The 23,419-nt window shown below is 32.3% G+C and overlaps 1 protein-coding gene across 2 annotated transcripts in view; it reads left to right on the forward strand.

Annotated features, from left to right (window-relative positions):
• The window catches only part of PIK3CA (phosphatidylinositol-4,5-bisphosphate 3-kinase catalytic subunit alpha), a 72,126-nt gene extending 50,857 nt beyond the window's left edge, over positions 1–21,269 (forward strand). The window contains exons 6-21 of one of the 2 annotated variants that reach the window (XM_031451468.2): positions 220–305; positions 4,046–4,151; positions 4,659–4,811; positions 4,900–5,034; positions 8,218–8,342; positions 9,255–9,336; positions 10,176–10,340; positions 10,555–10,658; positions 11,657–11,828; positions 13,518–13,624; positions 14,142–14,263; positions 15,102–15,180; positions 18,448–18,618; positions 19,198–19,315; positions 19,423–19,574; positions 20,375–21,269. In XM_031451468.2, the coding sequence (XP_031307328.1) occupies positions 220–305; positions 4,046–4,151; positions 4,659–4,811; positions 4,900–5,034; positions 8,218–8,342; positions 9,255–9,336; positions 10,176–10,340; positions 10,555–10,658; positions 11,657–11,828; positions 13,518–13,624; positions 14,142–14,263; positions 15,102–15,180; positions 18,448–18,618; positions 19,198–19,315; positions 19,423–19,574; positions 20,375–20,645 (2,148 nt within the window). In that variant the 3' untranslated portion in view covers positions 20,646–21,269. Of the gene's footprint in view, positions 1–219; positions 306–4,045; positions 4,152–4,658; positions 4,812–4,899; positions 5,035–8,217; positions 8,343–9,254; positions 9,337–10,175; positions 10,341–10,554; positions 10,659–11,656; positions 11,829–13,517; positions 13,625–14,141; positions 14,264–15,101; positions 15,181–17,400; positions 17,457–18,447; positions 18,619–19,197; positions 19,316–19,422; positions 19,575–20,374 lie in introns of those variants that run through there. The other variant, XR_010383543.1, reaches the window with a different exon arrangement.
• The last annotated feature ends 2,150 nt before the right edge of the window (positions 21,270–23,419 follow it).

Raw genomic sequence — 23,419 nt, forward strand, 5'->3', positions numbered from 1 at the left:
AGGCAGCAACAAACTTTGGTGAAGAATCTGCATCAGTATTAGTTTACTATTTTTGTAAAGGAAGGAGAATAGAAAAGCTACATCTGAACAGAGACTTTGACTTGATTCTGTCATTCATTATCAGTTAAATTGTATGATAATGTTTAATATTGGTCCTGTCTAGTATTTATGTGTGCATGTGTATATGTATGTATATACACATAACTTTTTTTTTCTTAGATCTATGTTCGAACAGGTATCTACCATGGAGGGGAACCCTTATGTGATAATGTGAACACTCAAAGAGTACCTTGTTCCAATCCCAGGTAAGGAAGTATATGTATTTATATTTCCCAAAGTCATATTAGTGTTTAGCAATGTACTCAGTAAAAGTATTATATTTTACATCGTTAATTTTATACAAGTCATGTAAAATTACTCAACATTTGCGTACAGAACATGAGGACATTCTGTCAAAGGGGTATCAATCACAGGATCGCTTTATTGATTCTCTAAAATTTTATCAGAAGGGCTTTTCTGATTCTCTCTTCCCATTGTGTCAAGGAGAGAACCTAGAGTATAGTTATAGTTTTGTGCTGATGATTTCTTACATCAGATCTATAAACCTAGCCTTTTATTCTTTTCTTATCTCCATTTCCATTTCCATTAAGAAGTGAGAGGTGGCAAACAACTTTAGAGCTGGACTACCCTAAGGCAGTCTCCTTTACATTACTCCCAAAAATATATGTTTATGGCATTCAAATTAAGGGTCTTTGAAAACAAATCAGTTTCTTAATGAGAGAGAGAGTTATTGGGAACATTTTAAATGATTATTGCCAAGATAAATAAGTAAAAGACCTATAATTCAGCAGACTAGCATCCTGTCATTTCCTTGCCTCTGTTTTTAGAATCATTTGGGAATAAAAGTCTATTCCTTAGTGTAATACTAATTTTTTTATTGAAATATAGTTGATTTACAATGTTGTATTAGTTTCTGGTGTGCAGCATAGTGATTTAGGTATACACATATATACATACATACTCTTTTTCATTACAGGTTACTACAAGCCATTGAATATAGTTCCCTGTGCTAGCAATATTTTAAGAGAACTCAAGTTGGTATTAAAGATGGCCTTTGTAGACTAGCAATAGAGCTAACTAGTGGATCTTCTACAAGTAGATTTCATAATGAATTCAGACTGAGTTCTAGAAAAGCCAAGAAAAAGTTCTGGTCTTGTAATTAAATTGCTAGAGGTGGCCACCCTTATAGAACCTAAGTGAAGTTCAAAGAGATAGTAGCCTTTTCTACCAGGAGGAAGGAAAATAGTTCTTCACCCTACCTGAACTAATGTAGGTCAGAAAGTACATCATTCAAATTAGAAGTTATGCTGTGGCAACTTATAGCACCAGAATATTTTAAAAATTTTTGTTAGAACAACAAAAGTTTATTTTCCACTCATATGGCATATCTGTCACAGGTTGGTGGGTGGTTGTGCAGGGAGCAGAAAAGCAATATTTGGGGAAATGATGGCCAAAAGTTTTCCAAATTTGGTGAAAACTATAAAACCAACCATCTAAGGAGTCTGACAAGCCCACAGCAAAGACTCCAAGACAATGTTGGATAGATTTATCCTAGTTGTTTCAAGTACCAAAAGTAAACAGGCTTTAGAAAAGTGAAAGGTAAATTTGTATAATAATACAAGATTAAAATGTCAAAATTTTAATAAAAGTGCTATTTAGAAAGGACTTTCCTTTAAGAATTCTCTGTAAGGTAAAATCCCTATGGTAGCTGTATAAAGATTTCAGTAAAATTTTTAACTTTTCTGTATTTGCCAAAAAAGGAGATAAAAGTATATGAAGTTATTAGGAAGATAGAATCTTAAAAATCCTTACTGAAATTAAGTGATTATTCTAAATCTGTGCTTTCTATATGCTAAATAAATTGGTACTTTATGATTTCTTCATAAATGTTTCCAGTTATCTCCCAAAATCAGAATCAGTTTGGAATATATGTTTAAAACCATTGCCTACAAATAAAGAACTTAATTGTGGGTGTATGTGGGGACTTTAGAAGAAGAAAGGAAAATGTTTTATTTAGTTAGCATAGTACAGAACAACTACATTAATAGGACATAGCTCTCTTAGATATGTAGAAATTTTCTCATTAATTTAAGCAATTCTAAAGATTTAGAGGTAGTAAAAAGTACCAGGTACATTTGAGATACATGTATCTAATTTTTCTTAATTAACTGTGGACTTATCAAATCTCATTGTATTTCTTTTCACTGCATTTGTTGTTTCCTTTCCCTTTAGAGTTCCTTCTTGCTAAGTTCCCCCATTTTAAATGTAAGTCTTCTCTATATAAATGGACCATATATTTCTTTTTATCTTTGCCCATACTCAAGCAAAGGTGCTAGAATAAATAGAACTTATTTTACTGATAAAGTTTTATACCTTAGTTTGGCTAACTAAAAATAGAATTTGTATATCATTTTGTTAATTAAGTCTTCTGTATTAAAAAAAAAGAAGAGTTATAAAAAAGCCATTTTGAAAAGTTTTCATAGTATCTACCTCTTGAGCTTGTAGCATAGACCAATTACTGTTCTAATTGCTTTACTTATATTAGTTAATCTTCACAACAACTTTTTAAGGGTACTGTTATTAGTTCCATTTCACAGATAAGAAAACAAAGCAAGGTTCACACATTTAGTCAAATAGTAGAGACAAGATTTTTACTCCAGTTAGTCTAACTTCTGAGTCTGTAGTCTTAGCTATTACTGTAATGTTTTTTAATTTAAAAAAACCCTATTTATTGTACTTGGATCTTTACAAGTATGTGTACCAGATATAGACATAATTTCACACATAGCATCCAGTAAATTGAAGGGAATTTATCATAAAAATTTGAATAATTTTATCATCGCTTTTTGTTATAACTTTCCATTTTGTCCTTATTATGAATGTCAAGTTTTATTACCTCTTGTAAAGTAGTTATTTTAAAGTTTAAATACTTTCTTCTTATGTGTCCTTCATTTTATTTACATACTGACTTATTTAAATTAATGGGCTTTTCTGAATGAAATTACATTATATATAAAAGTAATTAAATATAATTTTAATCATAATGTGAAATCTAACTTTATCTTATTTAGCTTCCCTTTTCTATCTGCCTTTTTCTATAAGCTAATTTGTTTTTAATTTTATTTTTGCTGAAATACAGCACAAATGCATAAAATTATATAAATCATAATTGCACAGTTTAGTGAATTATCACAAAGTGAACACCTATATAACCACTACTGTGGTCAAGAATTAGAACATTTATCAGCATTCCAAAAGTGTCTCTCCCAATCCATTAATCTTCTCTCCTTCCCAAAGGTAACTGCTATCTTGACTTCTAACGCTATTGGTTAGTTTTGGTTGTTTCTGAATTTTATATAAATGGACTCAAGGAGTAGCTATTCTTTTGTGTCTAGCTTCTTATATTCAATATTATGTTTGTAAGATTTCATTATTGGTCATTTCTATTGCCATATAGTATGCTGTTGTATGAACATACTACCACTTACCTATCTTACTGTTGGACATTTGAATTTTTTGAACTTTGAGGATACTGTAAGTAATTCTATTAACATTGTATGCAGAAATGCTTGCATTTCTGTGGTTTAAACCTAGAGTTTGAGCTGAATCATCGGTCAGTTTTCGTAGGTTGTGCCTTCCAAATTGATTGTACAAATTACACCTCCACTAGCAGTATATGAGATTTCCTGTTACTGTACCTCCTTACCACCCCTTAGTATCATCAGTCTTTATAGTTTTAGCCATTCTCTTTTAGAGTGATATCTCCATGAGATTTTATTTTCCATTTTTTGGATGACAAATAATGTTGACTATTTTTCATGTTTATTGGCCATTTGGATATGATCTTGTGAAGTATGTTTTAGTCAGTCTGTGTCCTGTTTTTCCATTTGATTTATCTTTTTCTTGAAATTTGTAGGAGTTGTTTATATACTCCAGATAAAATCTTTTTTTAATAAATTCGTTTTTTCTTTAAAATTTTATATAGATGGAATGAATGGCTGAATTATGATATATACATTCCTGATCTTCCTCGTGCTGCTCGACTTTGCCTTTCCATTTGTTCTGTTAAAGGCCGAAAGGGTGCTAAAGAGGTAAAGTATTTCAAAAGGAACAATTATATTCACTTCTAAAAACTCCATTATACTACTGATTGAATTTTTTCAAGAAGTAGATATTTTTCTTCATTTAAAAAAAATCAATAAGTCAGACATTTTTAAATAATACATGTGCTTATAGACAGATACCTTGGGAAAGCTTCCAGAATTTATTTTATAATGAGTATGTCCTGAGTTCATGATACACTTTTTAAACATGCAGAGTGACTATACATAAATATCTTTTAAGTGACTACATGCAAATATCTGTCTTGCTTGGTTTGGTTCCTATCTCCTATTTATAATTAAAGAAAATACATGCAGTTTCAAATGGGAAAAAGGAAAGAAAGCACATATACTTTGAAAAAGTTAATGTGACTTGTTATAGATACCATTATAAAGACAGTTGTTGAATTCTTCTTTTGGGGGAAGAAAAGTGTTTTGAAATATGTTTTATAATTAAATCCACAGAGTAGTGTACATTTTTCTGTTTGTTTTTTTAAGGAACACTGTCCATTGGCCTGGGGAAATATAAACTTGTTTGATTACACAGATACTCTTGTATCTGGAAAAATGGCTTTGAATCTTTGGCCAGTACCTCATGGATTAGAAGATTTGCTGAACCCTATTGGTGTTACTGGGTCAAATCCAAATAAAGTAAGCTTTTTATTATCATAAATTAGATATTTTTTCTTTTATGACAGGCAACCATAATATATATAATAACTTTTATTCCCTCTCTTAGGAAACTCCTTGCTTAGAGTTGGAGTTTGACTGGTTCAGCAGTGTGGTAAAGTTTCCAGATATGTCAGTGATTGAAGAGCATGCCAATTGGTCTGTATCCCGAGAAGCAGGATTTAGTTATTCCCATGCAGGACTGGTAAGGCAAATCACTGTGTTTTCCTTAAGGGTCGGTCATAATCAGTGGATTTGAGTGCAAGCTTTTTATATGGAAAAGTTCCATAAGTTTTAGTTACCCTGGCACAGATCCTATAGGCTCTAGAACAATATTGCAATACAGTAAAATTCTCTCTGCTAATATGTCTACTGCAGCTGTGCCTCTCCTTAGTTTAACCTGCCTTCATTTAACAAATGTTTGTTGAATGCTGACTATATGTACGTATTTATTATGTGATAATAACTAGGTAATAAAGTTGTGACCTAAAGAGACCTCTACTGATTGTACAGTCTAATGGTGAAAATAGTCCTGAAACTAGGAAAAACAGAAATGTAAGGTTACAAATCATGGTAAGTGTCATGAAGGACACAATAGTGGGCCAAGAAGGACTAAGGGTTTCGGGGGTAGAGGCCCCCGAATAGTGAAATAATGGAATAAATCATCACTGTTACATCATCCTTCAGTCTTCTTGCTGCACAGCCCAGTGTTTTGCATCATTTTTCCAGAGGTATATAAAGCAGTCTACAAACAACATCTTTGTAGTTTTTTGTTGCTGTTATTTCTTAGGCTTTCGTTGAACACGACTAATAATTCAGAATTTTTCCCTTTCCAATCATAATGACAAAGAGAAGAAAACTGAAAGAGGAAAATATTTCGTAATTATTAGACTGATCAGAATATGAATGCAGAGACAGATAATAGAACTTTTAAGCAGTTTCTCAACCTCGACATTGGTAACATTTGGGGCCAAAAAATTCTTTGTCATAGGGGCTATTGTGTGCAGTACAAGATGTTTAGCAGCATGCCTGGCCTCTACCCCCTAGATGCTGGTAGCACCACCACCACAAGTTGTGACAATCAAAAATGTGTCCAAACAGTACCAAAGGTCCCTTGGAGGCAGAAGGGACTTTAAAGTCACCCCAGGTGATTTTAAAATCACATCCAGACTCTAATGATGATGTTGAAATTGATCATATAAGTGAAATATCAGATGAGAGTATCTGAGATGAATTTTCTCAAACTCAGGAAACAATGAACAATGTATCTCCAAAGACTAAAATGACTAGCGTCAGTTAGTCATTCTACAGGAATGACTTCATCACACAGTATTTCTTAACAAGAAACTGGACCATGCCTCATCTGCAGTATTTGTTCCATCTTTTATGATGTGCACAAAATTTACTTTGTAAGTGAATAAGTGCTGTAGGCAAGTGTGTATACAAAGATGATTGGAAGGAAAAGGTGATGTAGAAATTTTTTTAAATCGTGGATTGATTATTCTGATTGATACCTGTAAGTATAAAGTATAGAAGCATTTTGCAATTATGAAGCAAAGAAGATTGCTATCCTCTCAAGCAAAATTATGTCATCAACTTTTTCAAAAGTATTGCATTTTAACAATGCAAATATGAGAAGAAAACCCAGAAGTAATGATAAGCTAGAACTTAATAGATACGTATTTGAAATCTGAAATGAGTATGTACAAGATGGATATATTTCAGGCTCACGCATGGCAGTTGATAAGCAAGTAGTTTGTTTCATTCAACATATGTTGCCCATTTTGGGTTATGAATTTGGTTCCACTGTGTTTAAATTCTTACTAAGATGTCTAATAAAATTTTTTCACCATCGTTTTTTTCTTCTCTAAATTATTTTATATTAAAAATACAAACAAAAATAAGTAAATAAAAGACTTAAGACTCCATTGGAACCCAGATGATAAATGGTAATGACTACTTTTCCTGATGAGTTGAGGGTTAAGTATTTATTATCTCTTACCTGGACCATTGCAGTAGCCTCCCAGCTGGTCTCCCTCTTTCCCCAGAGCAGCTGTAATAATATTTATAAAACATAAATAATAATTTTCATCCTTTGAGTAGCTTTCACTGAAAGTAAAATCCAAACCTTTACCCTGACCTACAAATTGTGCATGCTCTGAATATGCCTCCTGTCACTCCTCTCCCTCAACTACTGGACTTTAGACTTACTGGTCTTCCTATTCCTCCTTCACACCACACTCATTCTCCCCTTAGGGTACTTTCACTGTTTCCTTCACCTGCAATATACTCTTTCCCTGATCTTAATGTGGGTGGTTCTTGTCATTTGGATCACAAATTAATATTACATTCTCAGAGGCCATTTCTGAACACCCAGTCAAAAGTAGCCACTCAGTCATTCTCTGTCACATCACCCAGAGCATCTATCTAAATCAGCTCTCCAGTATTTTTATTTGTTCATTTAATTTCCCACTATAATAGAGGCTCTGTTAATGCAGGGTGTTTTACTATTTTCTGAGCCCAACAGTAAGATCAGGACAAGGTACACAGTACATGTATTAATAAAGATTTACTGAGTATGTGCCAGTAATATTTCTTTATGCTGTTGGATAAATTAACAATGTTTAAATGTATTAACACCAAGCAACTTGGATGTCTACTTTTGTTTTTAGCCATTAGGGAATATATGTAACCCATCCTAAAGGGTGTGTGTTTGTTTTGCATGATACATTAATATGCATTCATAATTATTCATTATGCAGTTAATATATTTGTATTTAAAGGGATAAATACATTAGTTGAAATTTTGGAATTACACCAAAAGTTACAGTATTATCCTTTCAGTTTCCAAACATTCAATGTGCAGTGTTTTAATGGGGTGTTTCTTTCTCCTTTGTTCCCTTATTTATTTTTACTTTTAAAATTGGAAAGCCTTGCAGTGATTATAAGGATATATTCGGGCAAGGATTATGAAAAAATTTATATTTTTATTTTATTACTTTTATTTTCCGTCTTATTCCAGAGACATTAGCAGATTAATTAATAAGATACTAAGAAGGGTCCTCATCAGGAAGAGAAGTAAATTGTTCACTACTACCCACTAGAATCCCAGTCTGGTCTTATCCCTAACTTTGGCAGTTACTATTCTTTGGTTGGTGGTAATGTTAACCAAGTGAGTTACTGGATTTGTTCCACAAATACTGTCTTAAGTTGGTTCTTTTCTATCCCTGAAAATAAAGTCTTGTAATGAAACTAAACTGTTTCACAACCAGTCATAAGCAATGTAAAGTTTATTGCAAATTAATTTTCTTTTTTTACAGATCACTCATGAATCCAGGTGGGAGAATATGGCAAAGAAAATCATATAAGATATTACTTTATTTTACAGAGTAACAGACTAGCTAGAGACAACGAATTAAGAGAAAATGATAAAGAACAGCTCCGAGCAATTTGTACACGAGATCCTCTATCTGAAATCACTGAGCAGGAGAAGGATTTTCTGTGGAGCCACAGGTAAGTGTTAAGATGGAGATTCTGTGTTTCTTTCTACTATTGCAGAAGAAAGAACTGACTTTGACTGATACTGTCACGTTGCTGCCATTACCTGTTAGAGTAAATAAAGCATAATTTACGTGACTTTTTATTACAAACACAGTCCATTTTTAAACTGTGGATATAGATGAATATTCCTAGAAGATCATGCTGCATTGGTACTAACCTTGCATATTGAAGGCTTTTTTAAATTCAAAATCCTTAACATGACTTTTTTTAGGATTTGGGTTTTGGTTTTTGTTTTCAAATAAAATTTAAGATCCAAAAAAAGTACCTGTAGTTTTAGATCAGTTTAGTTGTGATTTAGTTGGTCTAGAGATTTTCATTTTTAGGAGTTCCTTCCATTTTTTGTTTTTTCTTACACTTTTTTAAAGTAATAGTATAATGCCTCATTTTCACTTCCAAAGAAATTATCCTGCAGATTGGTAAGTGTACATTGGTTTATTTAAATAAAGCAGTAAAGCAGTTGCAGTGTATTTCTGCAAAAAGTTCATTTAAACGTAAATTTTGTCCAGTGACCACAGTAGAAGTGCTGCATCCGCTCATGGTTCATGTTAAGTAAGTAGATGAAAAATAGGAACTATACAAAGAGTCTTAAAACATAAATTCATAATTTTTCCTAAGTACCTGTTCTCCATTTGGATTTTTCATTTTCTATGCCATTATAACTCTGTCTGAGTATATATATACATGTATGTGCAGCTATAGTGTTAAATGCAGATTTCTTTTGATTTTAAAGAAGGCTGGTAATGGTAAGAAGTTTTGAAAGTGTTTGGAACTTCTTGAAGATTATCTAATTGAAAATTTAGATATCTAGGCCTTTTGAATAACATGCAAGAATGGTTTTTATTTTGTTTTGTCGTTCCCACACAGGCACTATTGTGTAACTATTCCTGAAATTCTACCCAAATTGCTTCTGTCTGTCAAATGGAATTCTAGAGATGAAGTAGCTCAGGTAAATGCATGTTTGAAATTACTGAATAACTGTTGCACAAGTCTGGTTTGTCATTCAGATTGTTTTCTCCCAGAAAGGCTGTTTAAGTATAAAAGATTAAATAGACTTTGTTTTAAATTAACTAATAATGATAATACAAATGGTCCCAACTTACCATGGTTTGACTTAAGATTTTTTGACTTTACAATGGTGTGGAAGTGATACGCATTCAGTAGAAACTATACTTCAGATATTGAATTTGGATCTCTTCCTTGGGCTAGCAGTGTATGATAATAAGATACTCTCTCCTAACACTGGACAGCAGCAGCAAGCTGCAGCTCCCCATCAGCTGGGCGATCATGGTGGTAAACAAGCAATCTCTTTACAACTATTCTGTACCCATACAACCATTCTCCTTTTAACTTTCAATACAGTATTCAATAAATTACATGAGATATTCAACACTTTATTATAAAATAGGCTTTGTGTTAAATGACTTTGCCCAACTATGGGCTAATGTAAGTGTTCTGAGCATGTTTAAGGTAGTCTAGGCTAAGCTATGATGTTCAGTAGATTAGGTGTATTAAATGCACTTTTGACTTAAGATATTTTCAACTTATGATAGGTTTATCAAGACATAGCCCACCATAAGTCACGGAAGATCTGTATAGTAAAGAAAAATACTGTTTATACGACTTCCTCTGATAAAATTAATTAGAACTAAACATTTTAAGCACTGAATTCATAAAGGAGAACTTTTATCTAATTTTTAAAATAAGAAATTAAGACAATGTCTTAGAGGGTTCATTCACAACTATCTTTGCTTTTTAAATATGATTTTTTATCTTACTCATACACAGATGTATTGCTTGGTAAAAGACTGGCCTCCAATCAAACCTGAACAGGCTATGGAGCTTCTGGACTGCAATTACCCAGATCCTATGGTTCGAAGTTTTGCTGTTAGATGTTTGGAAAAATATTTAACAGATGACAAACTTTCTCAGTACCTAATTCAGCTAGTACAGGTAAAATAATGTAAAATAGAAAAATAATGTTTTCTTCTAAATCCTTGCAACTTCCAAAGCCTACTCTATTAACTGGTTTTATGCTTTTTTAAAATTCAGTTTTATTACCTGTAGTACTACTCTCTTCCTGAAAAATCTCTAAATCCAACCATGCAGAAAGAAACTGACCCTGATTGGTGTGGAGTTATTTTTATGTTTGTTTTTAATCACGTAGGTCCTAAAATATGAACAGTATTTGGATAACCTGCTTGTGAGATTTTTACTCAAAAAAGCATTGACTAATCAAAGGATCGGGCACTTTTTCTTTTGGCATTTAAAGTAAGTCAAATTATTTTCCCATTTAATTCCTTAGATGTATATGACTTGTATTCTCAGTAGATATATAAATATGCATTACTTATCTACTGTTGTTTTTGTGTGTCTAGAAGAGTTTTCCATACTGAATGTATATCATACCAGTGATAAGTTTCCCTCAGCTTTTTCTCTTTAACATTAAATAAGCAGTAAAATTCTAAATGAAATTTAACACAAGAATGAGAGCTGAAATATTTTTAAAGATTTTGATTCTACTGTAAGCAAAATAAAATTTGCTAGGTCCAGGATCATGCTGCAGTCAGTTTCACTGTATGTGAGGATTAAAATATCCCACTGCTCCCCCAAAATATCTTGCCTTGGTATTCAGAACAATAATGACAATATCCCAAGTTTTTTACAAGAACACAAGCTAATTAAGAATAAAAGGTATTTTGCAGAATATGATGTATTTAATACACAAAGTTAGAGGTATAAACCATGTACTTTTTTCTAAATTTAGAAATGGATTTGTAATGACATAGTTTTTTAAATATTAAAATAAATTAAAAATGGAATCTAGAAGCTAGATTTAAAATAACTTAAATTCAGACACAATACAGAAAAGGTCAAGTAGTGCTCACTTAAATTCAGACACAGTACACAAGAGTCAAGTAGTGCTCACTGAGCTCTTCACTCCCTTCTTACTCATTTTATTATTTTAGTGCCTAATTTCCTTTTGTAACATTTATATATCTTGTTCTGAGATTAGTAAATGAAAAATAGTTGAAATAAACCTAAAATCTAGTTTTTTGTTTACATTTCCAAGAACTACCTAAAACTTCTTGATTATTTTGCTTCCAAATGATAGATTTTAAATTATTTTATTGTTAGTATGATTATAACATTAGTTGAATTTAGAAAAAAAATTTTTTTTTTAAGATTATATGTGTACTCACTTAAATCTCAATCTATTTCTCTCTCTCTTTCTCTTTTTCCCCCCTAATGTTGCACTGGTGTTTTAGATCTGAGATGCACAATAAAACAGTTAGTCAGAGGTTTGGCCTGCTTTTGGAGTCCTATTGCCGTGCATGTGGAATGTATTTGAAGCACCTGAATAGGCAAGTTGAGGCTATGGAAAAGCTCATTAACTTAACTGACATTCTCAAACAAGAGAAAAAGGATGAAACGCAAAAGGTATGTGACTCTAGTTTGTTTTGAGATTCCTTTCATTGTTGTTCAGCAGGGTTGAGAGTCCAGTATATCTGCAGATCATAGGCCTCAGAATTAAGCAGATTAGGATTTAGATACAAGTTCCACTGCTTCTAAGCTATATAATGTTAGACACATTATTTAGTCTCTTGAGATTCATTTCCCTCACCTGTAAAATGGAATAATACTTTCTTTATAAGGTTGTTGTGAGAATTAAATCATACGAGATATACAAAGCACCTATCATGGTCTCTCGAACATGGCAGGTGCCCAGTAAATGTCTGCTCCCTCCTCTTTCCCCTCCTTTCGCCTTTATATAGCCCTGAGTCTTAAAGATGATTTTTCCTTGCTCTGTGTTACTTATTTTCTTTTAGTAATGACCCTAAAAATGAGAGAAAAGAAATCAGTTTTTCTATTTCTAAATTTAAAATGGACTCTCAGTCACACAGTAAATGTGTCACACACTCAAGTCATTGACTCAAGTCATTGGCAGTCTAAGTTTGTGTAACTAAGGAACGTGAAATGAAAAGGTTTTTCATGACTTTTTCCTACTCCTTATCCTTTATTCAATCCAACACACCCTACAGTAAAAAGTGAGCTCATTCTTCACCTCTAGTGAAATGAAAAAAAGAAAATCCCAGTTTATTAGTGAGTCCCCAAAGAGCAGACAATGTAGATTAGTAGTATGAATAAATTTTTCAACATCTTCATTAATGTTGCTTGAAGAAAAACCAAGTTTAAAAGAAAGTTACTGTATTAATCTAAATGCCATACAATATGTGAGTGAGTTGATTTTATTGAAATTGTGGTATGTAAGTTCAAATACAGGTTATTAGAAAATAATTGTACTGTTTCTGCTGCTGGAATTATGAGCAAGAGGGGACTAGGCTGCTTTTAAATAATAAAATTTGTTATATTTATATTGTAACTGAGGTAAGAAAAAAGAAATTAGATACTATTTAAATTTGTAAATGCGAGCATTTCTTCTAAATTGAAATTTTCATATCACAGTTAGGCTGTGATGCAGTGGATTAAAAAAATGATTAAAAAGCACGTTACTTTCCAGCTATGTACTCGAATTTGAGTATAGTATGAGATTTCTCCCAACAATTTCTTTTAGCCTCACTAGACCATATACCCAGCAGAGAATGTGGTGAATGTGGTATTTTCTGAAAAACTTAAGAGTAAGATGATTAAGCTGAGATAACATGATGTCTCCATAATTTTTCCTCTAGAACAAAGGTCAGCAAACTTTTTCTTAAAAAACTAGGTAGTGAATACTTCAGACTTGGCAGGCCATGCAGTCTGCTGTAACTGCTCACCTCTGCTGTTCTAGTGTGGAAGCAGCTAATGTCTAAATGACTGGTGTGACTTACAAAAACTGGCAGCTGACACACAGGCCATAGTGGCCGAGCCCTGCTGTAGAGCCAAAATGTTGTCTCTGTCAACATGCAGAGTTTTTGTCACAGGAAGGTGCGCAGTATTGTCGCTCTCACCTGTCCATCTGAGTTGTGCTGCTTTGTGTTATAGAAATCCTTCTAATTAAAATGCAGGCAGTCCAAGACATGAACTCAAAGACTACACAGTACTGTAGTTCCAGTGTATAAAAGAGGTTAGCAATTAGTTTACCTTTCATCAAATCAATTTCTAACCATGATTATGCTTATTTGTCAGGTACAGATGAAATTTTTAGTTGAGCAAATGCGGCGACCAGATTTCATGGATGCTCTACAGGGCTTTCTGTCCCCTCTAAACCCTGCTCATCAACTGGGAAATCTCAGGTAAGGTACTTTATTGGAGGTTTTATTAATACATTTAAACAAGTACTTTCTCTGGAGAAAATCTTGAAAGAAGTCAAAATGCCCTTTATAATTGTGTTCAATAATATGTGCTACTCTCTCCCATTTCCTACCCTGCAAAATAAGAGTAGTAAAAATTTCTCAAGTTCAGAGCTGTACTTATTCAGAATGAGTTTTTACTACTTTAAAAATAGAATTTAAAAGTTTCTATGGCCAGAATTTCTGATATCATAGGATAAGAAGTAGATTGTAATATCTGTAAAACTAATTATATGTCCCTGTATTTATGGAAAATTCATATTCCATTATATATGAAATTTTTAAAGTTAATATGTATTTTTTTGTACTCAGAAATGAATTTAGAAGTAAAATTGAGGAGAAAGTTTAAAATTTTTATAAATTTCAAAAAGCTATACTATATATGTATTTTAAAATAAATTTGAGACTATAAAGAATAACAAAGCTAAAGTTCCTAGTAAAGTTTTCAACTGTTTTAAAGGCTTGAAGAGTGTCGAATTATGTCCTCTGCAAAAAGGCCACTCTGGTTGAATTGGGAGAACCCAGACATCATGTCAGAATTACTCTTTCAGAACAATGAGATCATCTTTAAAAATGGGGATGGTAAGGAAGAGTATTAATGAACTTATGATACATGAATTTAGCTATCTTTGTACACAGGGTATTTATGAACCATGAAGACTGTTGAAAGCCATTTAGGGAATATGCATGTGAGAAAATATCTAATATTAAGCAGATGTCTTAACCTTTAGAATATGTATGTATAATTATTGAAAAGAAGTACTAGGTTTAGAAACAGAAGGTCTGAAATCAGTTTTTGTCATTTGTCTAGCTATATGAGTATCCATTCATTCCATAAATATTTGATGTGCTAGGTCCTAAGATTCTAAACATAACACAAAACAGAATCCCTGCCTTCTTAGAGCTTACAGTCTAGCAGGTAAAAGAGAGACATTAAATAAATAATTACAAAAACAAAATTATAGCCCTGGTACAAAAGAAAAGTGTAGTCTGCTATGAAATCATAAAAGAAGGTCTTAATTTACTTGGAGTACAGACTGTGGGAGAATACATTTTTATATACTAAAAAAAAATATGTATCATTGATGGGTTTCCATTGGGAAGTGACCTTTGAGCACTGAATTCTGTTAATCCAAATATTTTAATATAAACATGTTCAAATTTAAGGACTCTGAAAAATAAGTAGTTTAAATATTTTAATTCATTTTTTGTGAAATACCTGCCAGTTTATCTGACATTGTTATACAGATTATATAGATACTTTAGAAATGGGTTAAAGAATCAGATTATTGCTTCCTTATAGATTATTTTGAAGAGCAAATACAGCTCTGTATTTTTCATATGAAAACAGTGTGATGATATGATACTAAAATTTGCATTTGTGACATTTAATGGTGTATACATATTATTTGAATTTCAGATTTACGGCAAGATATGTTAACACTTCAGATTATTCGCATTATGGAAAATATCTGGCAAAATCAAGGTCTTGATCTTCGGTAGGTAACCAGTAAGGCAACATGTATGTTGAAAGTTATCCTGAAAATGTAAATGATTAGTAAATATTAATTATAAAGCATATAGAGTCATAATGTCTATAAAGGAATGTATAGAGTAGTAACTAACACTAGTTGATTACACTATGGCACTTTCATTTATTCTCTTCTTCATTGGCTTAGATTAGCTAATGAGATTCAGCTAGTTAAGAAGAACTGTCTCTAATAACCTGATAAAGACTCTGCAATTGCCTCCAAGTGTCACTAACAGTCTTCCCTTGGTATCTGCCAGGGATTGATTCCAAGACCCCTGTGGATACCAAAATCCATGGATGCTCAACTCCCTTATATAAAACGGCATAGTATTTGGATATAAGCTATGCATATCCTCCTGTAGATTATAAGTCATCTCTGGATTACTCATAATACCTAGTACAATGTAAAGGCTATGTAAATAGTTGGCAGTATGCAGCAAATTCAAGTTTTGCTTTTTTGGAACTTTCTGAAATTTTTTCCCCAAATATTTTCCATCTGCAGTTGGTTGAATCCAAGTATGTAGAATCCACCATTATGAAGGGCCAACTGTAATTTGGAATAGAGCATAGGAGACACGATACACAGAAGACCCTTTTTTTAATTCAAAAGTTAAGAGTTTCAAAGAAAGTTTCTTCTATAATATAAATTTTTTAATTCTAAAACTTTATAAACTGTCTAATCTTAAATCAGTTTTTCAGCAAAATTTATGAAAGCAACTAATCTTAAAGTTTTTGTCATTCTCTTGGTTTCTGCCCAACCCTCCCAGTTACCAGTATTGTCTCCAAATTTTCTCTCATGCTTCATCTTCTCTTAGTCATTTTTGCTTCTAATAACTTTTCATTTTCTTATCTGTCTCTTTGCAAATCCAGAGTCATTCAGGCAAAGGCCAGCCTCTCCAAAAGTACTTTTGTCTGTAGGTAAACAATAGGAGTCAACTCCAGCTGCAGCAGAGTTTGTTGGAGTTTATTTGTATGCCTCTTTATAGATTGAGTAGCTAATATACAAAAATGTGTTGGTGACAAAGATTAGAATCCTTTTATTGCAAAGAAGAAAAATGGACATCTCAAGTAACCTGCGAAGGGACAAAATTAAGTCATCAGTTTCAGATTCTTAACTCCTGATTCTTTGTGTAATCCCTGCTGCTTTCCAAAAGCAATTAGTGTTATACGAACCAAGTTCCTTTTTTGGCATAATTTCATGTGTCATGAAAGAGCCACGTGCCATTACTACTACCACCCCTAGGAGAGCAGAGTACAAAGAAAATGCAGAACTAGGCAGAGTAGAGAAAAGGATTGAACTATGTAATTCTGGTAATTACAGTATTTAATTGTAAATTAGTGGCTGTGCAAAAGTGCATTTAAAGTTAAGCTAGGTCATTGGAAGGTAAGTTGGATCTTTGGGAAGTTGTCACATCTTAAAATATTTTCTAAATATTTTTCTTTTAAGGAAATTTAAGTTAAAATCTTATTTAAAATTTAAATTTAAACAAGAAGTGAATTTAAGTAAAATCATAGCATTTTTAGTTATACTTCACAAAGCTTAGATTCAGGTCTATTATAACTCTGCTTAGGTTTTTTGTTTCTTTTTTTTTTTTTAGTAATAAGCCTTATAGGACTATGTGACTCTTTAAACCATAAACATGTTCAACATTAATAGAATTAAAATAAGAGAGAATGATCAGGAGTACAACCTTAAGAAATTCCTGTATTTACTAGGATAGAAGAAAAGATTCCATAAGAAAAATGGTCAAAAGGGTAGGAAGACCAGAGTAAGTGATTCACAAAACTCAAAAGGGGAGAGATTCACAAACAGTTTACAGTATTAGGTACTGCAGGAGTTTAAGAGCATAAGGACTGTGGAAAAGCCCTTGGATTTGATGATTCATGATTAGCTTTAAGAAGAGTTGAGTCAGCAGAGTGGTAGGCATAGAAATTAGGCTACAAGGAATTAAGTGAGAAAATGAGATTAAGTGTAGACCATTATTCTGTTAGGAATTTTAAAAGTAAAGGAAACATGGAAAGTATGAACAGTAGCTTATGAAAACAACAGAGCAAGAAAAAACATACTTCAGTACTTAAGTGCCAGTTGGAATGTTAGGTGCTTTTTTTCATTGTTTCTTTAAATTAACACCCTTTATGACATATTTTGTGTTATTCCTTTTTCATATTCTGTGTGATGAATGGCAAGAACCCATAAAGCACTTCTGCATACCAAAGTAGAGTCGTATCAAGGAAAAAGCATTGGTAGGTTACTTGAGTTGTGAGCTGAACTAGCTGCTTTTACCATGGAACATTTTTACCTCAAGAATAACTATTAGACAAACTGTCATTCAGACATGGGTACTTAACAGACATTTTCTTGAAAATGAACATATGAGCCTCTCTCTTCAAGAACAACTGACAGTATTTGTTGTCAATGATCAAATTTAAGCTTTCAAGCAAAAATTAGAATTTTTAAAAACTTGTATCCACTGCTGTGAGCTTCCTCCAGATTAAAGACTTTTCTGGTGAGGTCATTGATAATGTTAACAATTGTGATTTTGTTTTTACTTGGTATAATGAAAAATATCAATATTTGGAAGATCTCCATAGCTCGGTGAACTAATATCTTCCAAATGACCAGTGCAGGATATTATAAAGTCATATACGGGTAAAGGTTCCATTCAGAGGCAAGATAGACAAATGGGGCATAATGTAATAGAGTATGAAAAGTTTACTGATACGGTTTCACATTCCATGTTGCAACTTGAGAAACTATCTCTTGTCAAGTTTTAGAATAGCATCAAAGAAAAGTATCTACAATTATCTGAAAAGGTTATTACAGTACTCGTTTTCCAACTAGATATCTGTGCAGGGCCAGATTTTCTTCACATGCTTCAGTTAAAACATCACATTAGACTGAATACAGAAGCATGTATAAGAAGCCAGCTCAGTACTATTAAACCAGACATTAAAGGAATTTGAAAAAATGGGAAACAGTGTCCTTACTAAAAGAAAATTAAAATCAGGTTAAAGGAGTAAAGGTCACACATAATAGGCAAAAAGAATATTTTTGTATTAGCCTATTAAAATATTAGCTGTTTTAGAGAGCACCCTTCTAGTTGCTAGATGGGATGCTGCTCGATTCGTGAATCTCCTAATAAAGCCAATTAGATCTTCACTTTAAAAAAAAGATAAAATATTTGCGATTTTAAAATCCCATCATTTAATTGCAAATGTCTTGATCCTTTTTCAGAATGTTACCTTATGGTTGTCTGTCAATTGGTGACTGTGTGGGACTTATTGAGGTGGTGAGAAATTCTCACACTATTATGCAAATTCAGTGCAAAGGCGGCCTGAAAGGTGCACTGCAGTTCAACAGCCACACACTACATCAGTGGCTCAAAGACAAGAACAAGGGAGAAATGTGAGTTTATTATTCTTTTCTCTCTATGTTAATCTAAGTTTTGATAGCTAAGTCTTCTAATGGTTGACTTAGACCAGAAAAAAAAATTATATTTACTTTGGAAGAAAATTAAGTTCAACCTTTGAAATATTTGAGGTCATTGTGTTTAAATGATCAGAATTGCTTCTAATTCGGTAAAATCCTGTACATTCAACTTAAGTGTCTCAAATGTGTTTCTTATTGCTTATTCTTTTTTTTAAATTAACATTAAATAAAAATAAAAATTAAAAATTTTACTTCTAATTCATTGTTAAAATGATTAGAAAAAATTTATTTTGATGACATAAGTATTTTTTCACTATAATAAGAATTATGATTTGGTCAGAGAATATCTAGAAATTTTCTTAGAAATCCTTGAAAACATCAAAATCTCAAAATTCCTCAGATCTTTGAACATAATTGCTTCCTTCCACTAATGTCAGTGATTGTTTCATTGTATTAGTACAGACTGTAATAAAGACTGACCATCTTTTCCCAGTTTGGACTGGATCACTCTATACTTCTTTGCTAACTCATAGGTGTTTCATTTCTTTTTTGTAGATATGATGCAGCCATTGATCTTTTTACACGTTCGTGTGCTGGATATTGTGTTGCTACTTTCATTTTGGGGATTGGAGATCGTCACAATAGTAACATCATGGTTAAAGATGATGGACAAGTATTAGTTCCTCTTTTTAAATGTTTTGACACTTTTAAATTTACTAACAGGACATTTTTGCATTTGTCAAATTATAACATTCTTTTTTTTTTTTTTTTTTTTGAAAGTTGTTTCATATAGATTTTGGACACTTTCTGGATCACAAGAAGAAAAAATTTGGTTATAAACGAGAGCGTGTACCATTTGTTTTGACACAAGATTTCTTAATAGTGATTAGTAAAGGAGCCCAGGAATGCACAAAGACAAGAGAATTTGAGAGGTAAGCTCAAGAAATCAAAAGCACAAAATAAAGAATTCTTGCTGTTCTACAAAAAACAATTGGTATTCTTCAAGTAGTTTAAAATAATAGGTATTATATTAACATTGTAGCATAAACTGAATATTTTAATGTGTTTATTTTTATTTATTTATTGTGTAATGCTGTGAAGGAAATGTAAAGAAAAACCAGTTTAATTTATAGAGTTAGTTAAGATCCAAAAAGAAAGTGATCCTTAAACTTCATAGTACATTAAAAGCTTTTATTTACTGCTGATAAAAATAATTGGACTCCACCTTCTTTTTATTGACAAATAACGTACAGTGCTTCAGACACTTTTTAGTTGTATAATCTGAGGAATTCAGTCAGCTGTAATTACCATGTTTATTCATAATTTTTCTTATTGCCTTATGGTATATCATTAGTCTGTCTTAAACTTTAAAGTACTTTCAAAAACCTTTTTAAAAATTCTGTTTTATCTGTAACTCAGTCCTGGCCCTAGCCTAAACCCTAGAGGTTTTAGTATGGGACCAGTTCATACATTTAATAAATCCTTATTAAACTCCTAATATGCCAGGCATTATTTTAGGTGCTAGTGATAGAGTAGTAAACAAAGTTCCACGTTCACATTTAGTGTTGGGTAAAGTGAGCAGAAAGTGCTGATAAAGGGAGTAGGGAAAAGAGTGCTATTTTTCATAGTTTTGTCCAAGAAGGCCTCTCTAATGATGTGACATTTGAGCAGAGACCTGAAGATAGTAACACGATTTACTCCATACTGACCAAACTGTTCTTGTTACTTGTAGGTTTCAGGAGATGTGTTACAAGGCTTATCTAGCTATTCGGCAGCATGCCAATCTCTTCATAAATCTTTTCTCAATGATGCTTGGCTCTGGAATGCCAGAACTACAATCTTTTGATGATATTGCATATATTCGAAAGACCCTAGCTTTAGATAAAACTGAGCAAGAGGCTTTGGAATATTTCATGAAACAAATGAATGATGCACATCATGGTGGCTGGACAACAAAAATGGATTGGATCTTCCACACAATTAAACAGCATGCTTTGAACTGAAATGATAACTTAAGAAACTGAAAGCTCAGTATCTGGATTCTATACTGCACTGTTAATGACTGTCAACAGGCAAAGACTGATTGCATAGCAATTGCACAATCCATGAACAGCATTAGAATTTACAGCAAGAACCGAAATAAAATACTCTATAATTTAAATAATGTAAATGCAAACAGGGTTTGATAGCACTAAACTAGTTCATTTCAAAATTAAGCTTTAGAATTATGCGCAATTTCATGTTATGCCTTAAGTCCAAAAAGGTAAACTTTAAAGATTGTTTGTATCTTTTTTTAAAAAACAAAAACAAAAAAACCCCCAAATATATATAGAAATGATGGAGAAGGAAAAAGAATGATGTTCTTTTTTTGTCTTGCAAATGTTCTATGTTTTGAAATGTGAACACAACAAAGTCTATTATTGCATTAGGTCCAAGTAAACTGGAGTTTGACGTTAAATTACATTAAGATTGGAAAATAAGGAAAATTTCTTACTTTTTCATTGCTGTTCAATTTATAGTTTGAAGTGGATTTTTGACTCCTTGTTTGATGAAGAATGCTTGGGGTGTGAGGGACTCTTGAGATTTCACCAGACTTTTCCTTTTTAATAAATTGAACCTTTTGATGATTCGGGGTCTTATCTGCAAAGTTTGGGAAGCAGTCACAAATGAGACCTGTTATAAGGTGGTGTTTTTAGGTTTTTTTCTGGACAGTATTTACAAGAATCCGATTCTTACTTCCCAGGGAAATTCTGGGCTCCCACAAAGTTAAATAATAATCATAGAGAAAGAATGAGCAGGAATCGTTCTTGCTCCAGAATTGTACAGTATTCACCTTAGACTGATTTTTTTTCTCCTTTTGCAATTGAATTGAATACATTTTTGTGCATGTTTTCCAGAAAATAGAAGTGAGTATTAATGTTATTAAAAAGATTATTTTTTTTATTAAAAGCTATTTATATTATAGAAACTATCATTAATATATATTCTTTATTTACATGATCTGTCCCATAGTCATGCATTGTTTTGCACCCCAAATTTTTTATTGTTTGTAGCAGCATGGTCAGCTTTTCTCTTGATCTGTGAGTGAGGCTCAGGCACTATCCCATTTATACCAATGACTAGTATCTAACTACTTAAGGAAGACAGATTAAAGTTCCTCCTCTTTCCTTTTATTTCCTTCTATTTTCACTTGAATCCCCCATCTTCCATCCTCTTTTATAGTTGAGAATGCCTCAATCATATGAAATTAGTTACCAAAATTAACATAATTGAAACTATCTTCCTGATTTCTTAACCCCCCTACTGAGATATACTCATGAATAATACTTTGTAACATGGCAGAATAGAAACCATGAAATTTTTACCTTTTTAGACTATTTATTCAATATTTCAATAATAAAAGTAGGACCTTAAACCATTTTAAGATCATGTCCCATTTCTGAGTGGTCAGGGCTCACTCTCCAGCTTTATTAAATTGCATTTGAGCACAGGATACATTCTTAAACATTTTGAAAAACATTAACCCAAGAAGTAGGGGCTAAGGCTAGTCATCACTCTAGAACCTGATATTTTACTCAGTATTTGAAATGAATGATTAATGCCCTAGGAAATAGCTTTAGCAAATGTCCAGGTGCCACACCAGAAAAAGTGCAATAATTTACTGACTGTTTTCTAGATTAGGCATGTTATTGGAATACAACTTTATGAAGAGTACACATTGTATACAGCATCACTTAAAAAATAATTCATTTATGAAATCAGTTACCTATAGTAGAAGTCTTGAATAGTGAACAGGGACTCTAATACAAATACTCTTAATATTTGGCTATTTTAGAACCCTTAAAGGGCATAATTATTGGAGATTTAGGTACCTCACTAAAGCATGTATATAATATAATATTGCCAACAAAAAAAATTTGAAGATTAGGGGAACTTATGTTTCTAAACTGTGTTGGAATAGTTAAGAAGAATTTAAACTCTGTTTTAAGCAGGAAGCCAGATAGATTATTTTGCAGATATAAAAGATATCATGACTTATTAAAACTTCATGATTAACATTTTGTGTCTTTTAGATTTATTCAGTTAATACATACTTGCATCCTAGTATTTTCTATGTCGGATTAATTACAGGAAAACTCAGTGAAATGGTACAAATCTGAAATTTTGATGGTAGAAACTGAAGTTTTAACAGAGAATCATGTTTTACCAAGTGCCAAAAAAGCTTTGAGCTTCTTTGCACAAAATTTATACAATTTTTTGCATTTTTCACATCAGTCCAGATACTCTCCTTCCCCTGGGACCTCTCCACCATTAAAACACAAGCCGCATAGCTTATTTTATCATTTACATTTATTTTCAAGAGCTATTACAACCAAATTAATTGTGTGAAGAAATGTAAACAAATTCTATAAACAATATAGATTAAGTGATCTAGCTAAATGCAAAGTACATTTCAAACAAATACAAGCAGAGTTTATGCAAACAACATTAAAAATCAGAAAAAGGGAACAGGTAATACTTAGAAGGCAAAGAACCAAAAACTGAGTTAAATGCAACATGGGGTGACTGGGATGTTTCCAGTCAGTGATGATATAGCTACTTCCAGGTACTTCAGTATCGGAGATCAATTCTGATTGGTCAGTTTCTATAGCCAACCATCCTTGTCATTGAATGTGGTATAACTGACTATTGGCTCAACAATTTCATTTGATCACTTAAGCAATATTTCTTTTAATGACTATTTTGGAGAAAAGAAGAAAAGCAGGTTTAAAGAAAA

The sequence above is a fragment of the Camelus dromedarius genome, chromosome 2 (assembly GCF_036321535.1).
Source record: "Camelus dromedarius isolate mCamDro1 chromosome 2, mCamDro1.pat, whole genome shotgun sequence".
Taxonomy (NCBI): domain Eukaryota; kingdom Metazoa; phylum Chordata; class Mammalia; order Artiodactyla; family Camelidae; genus Camelus; species Camelus dromedarius.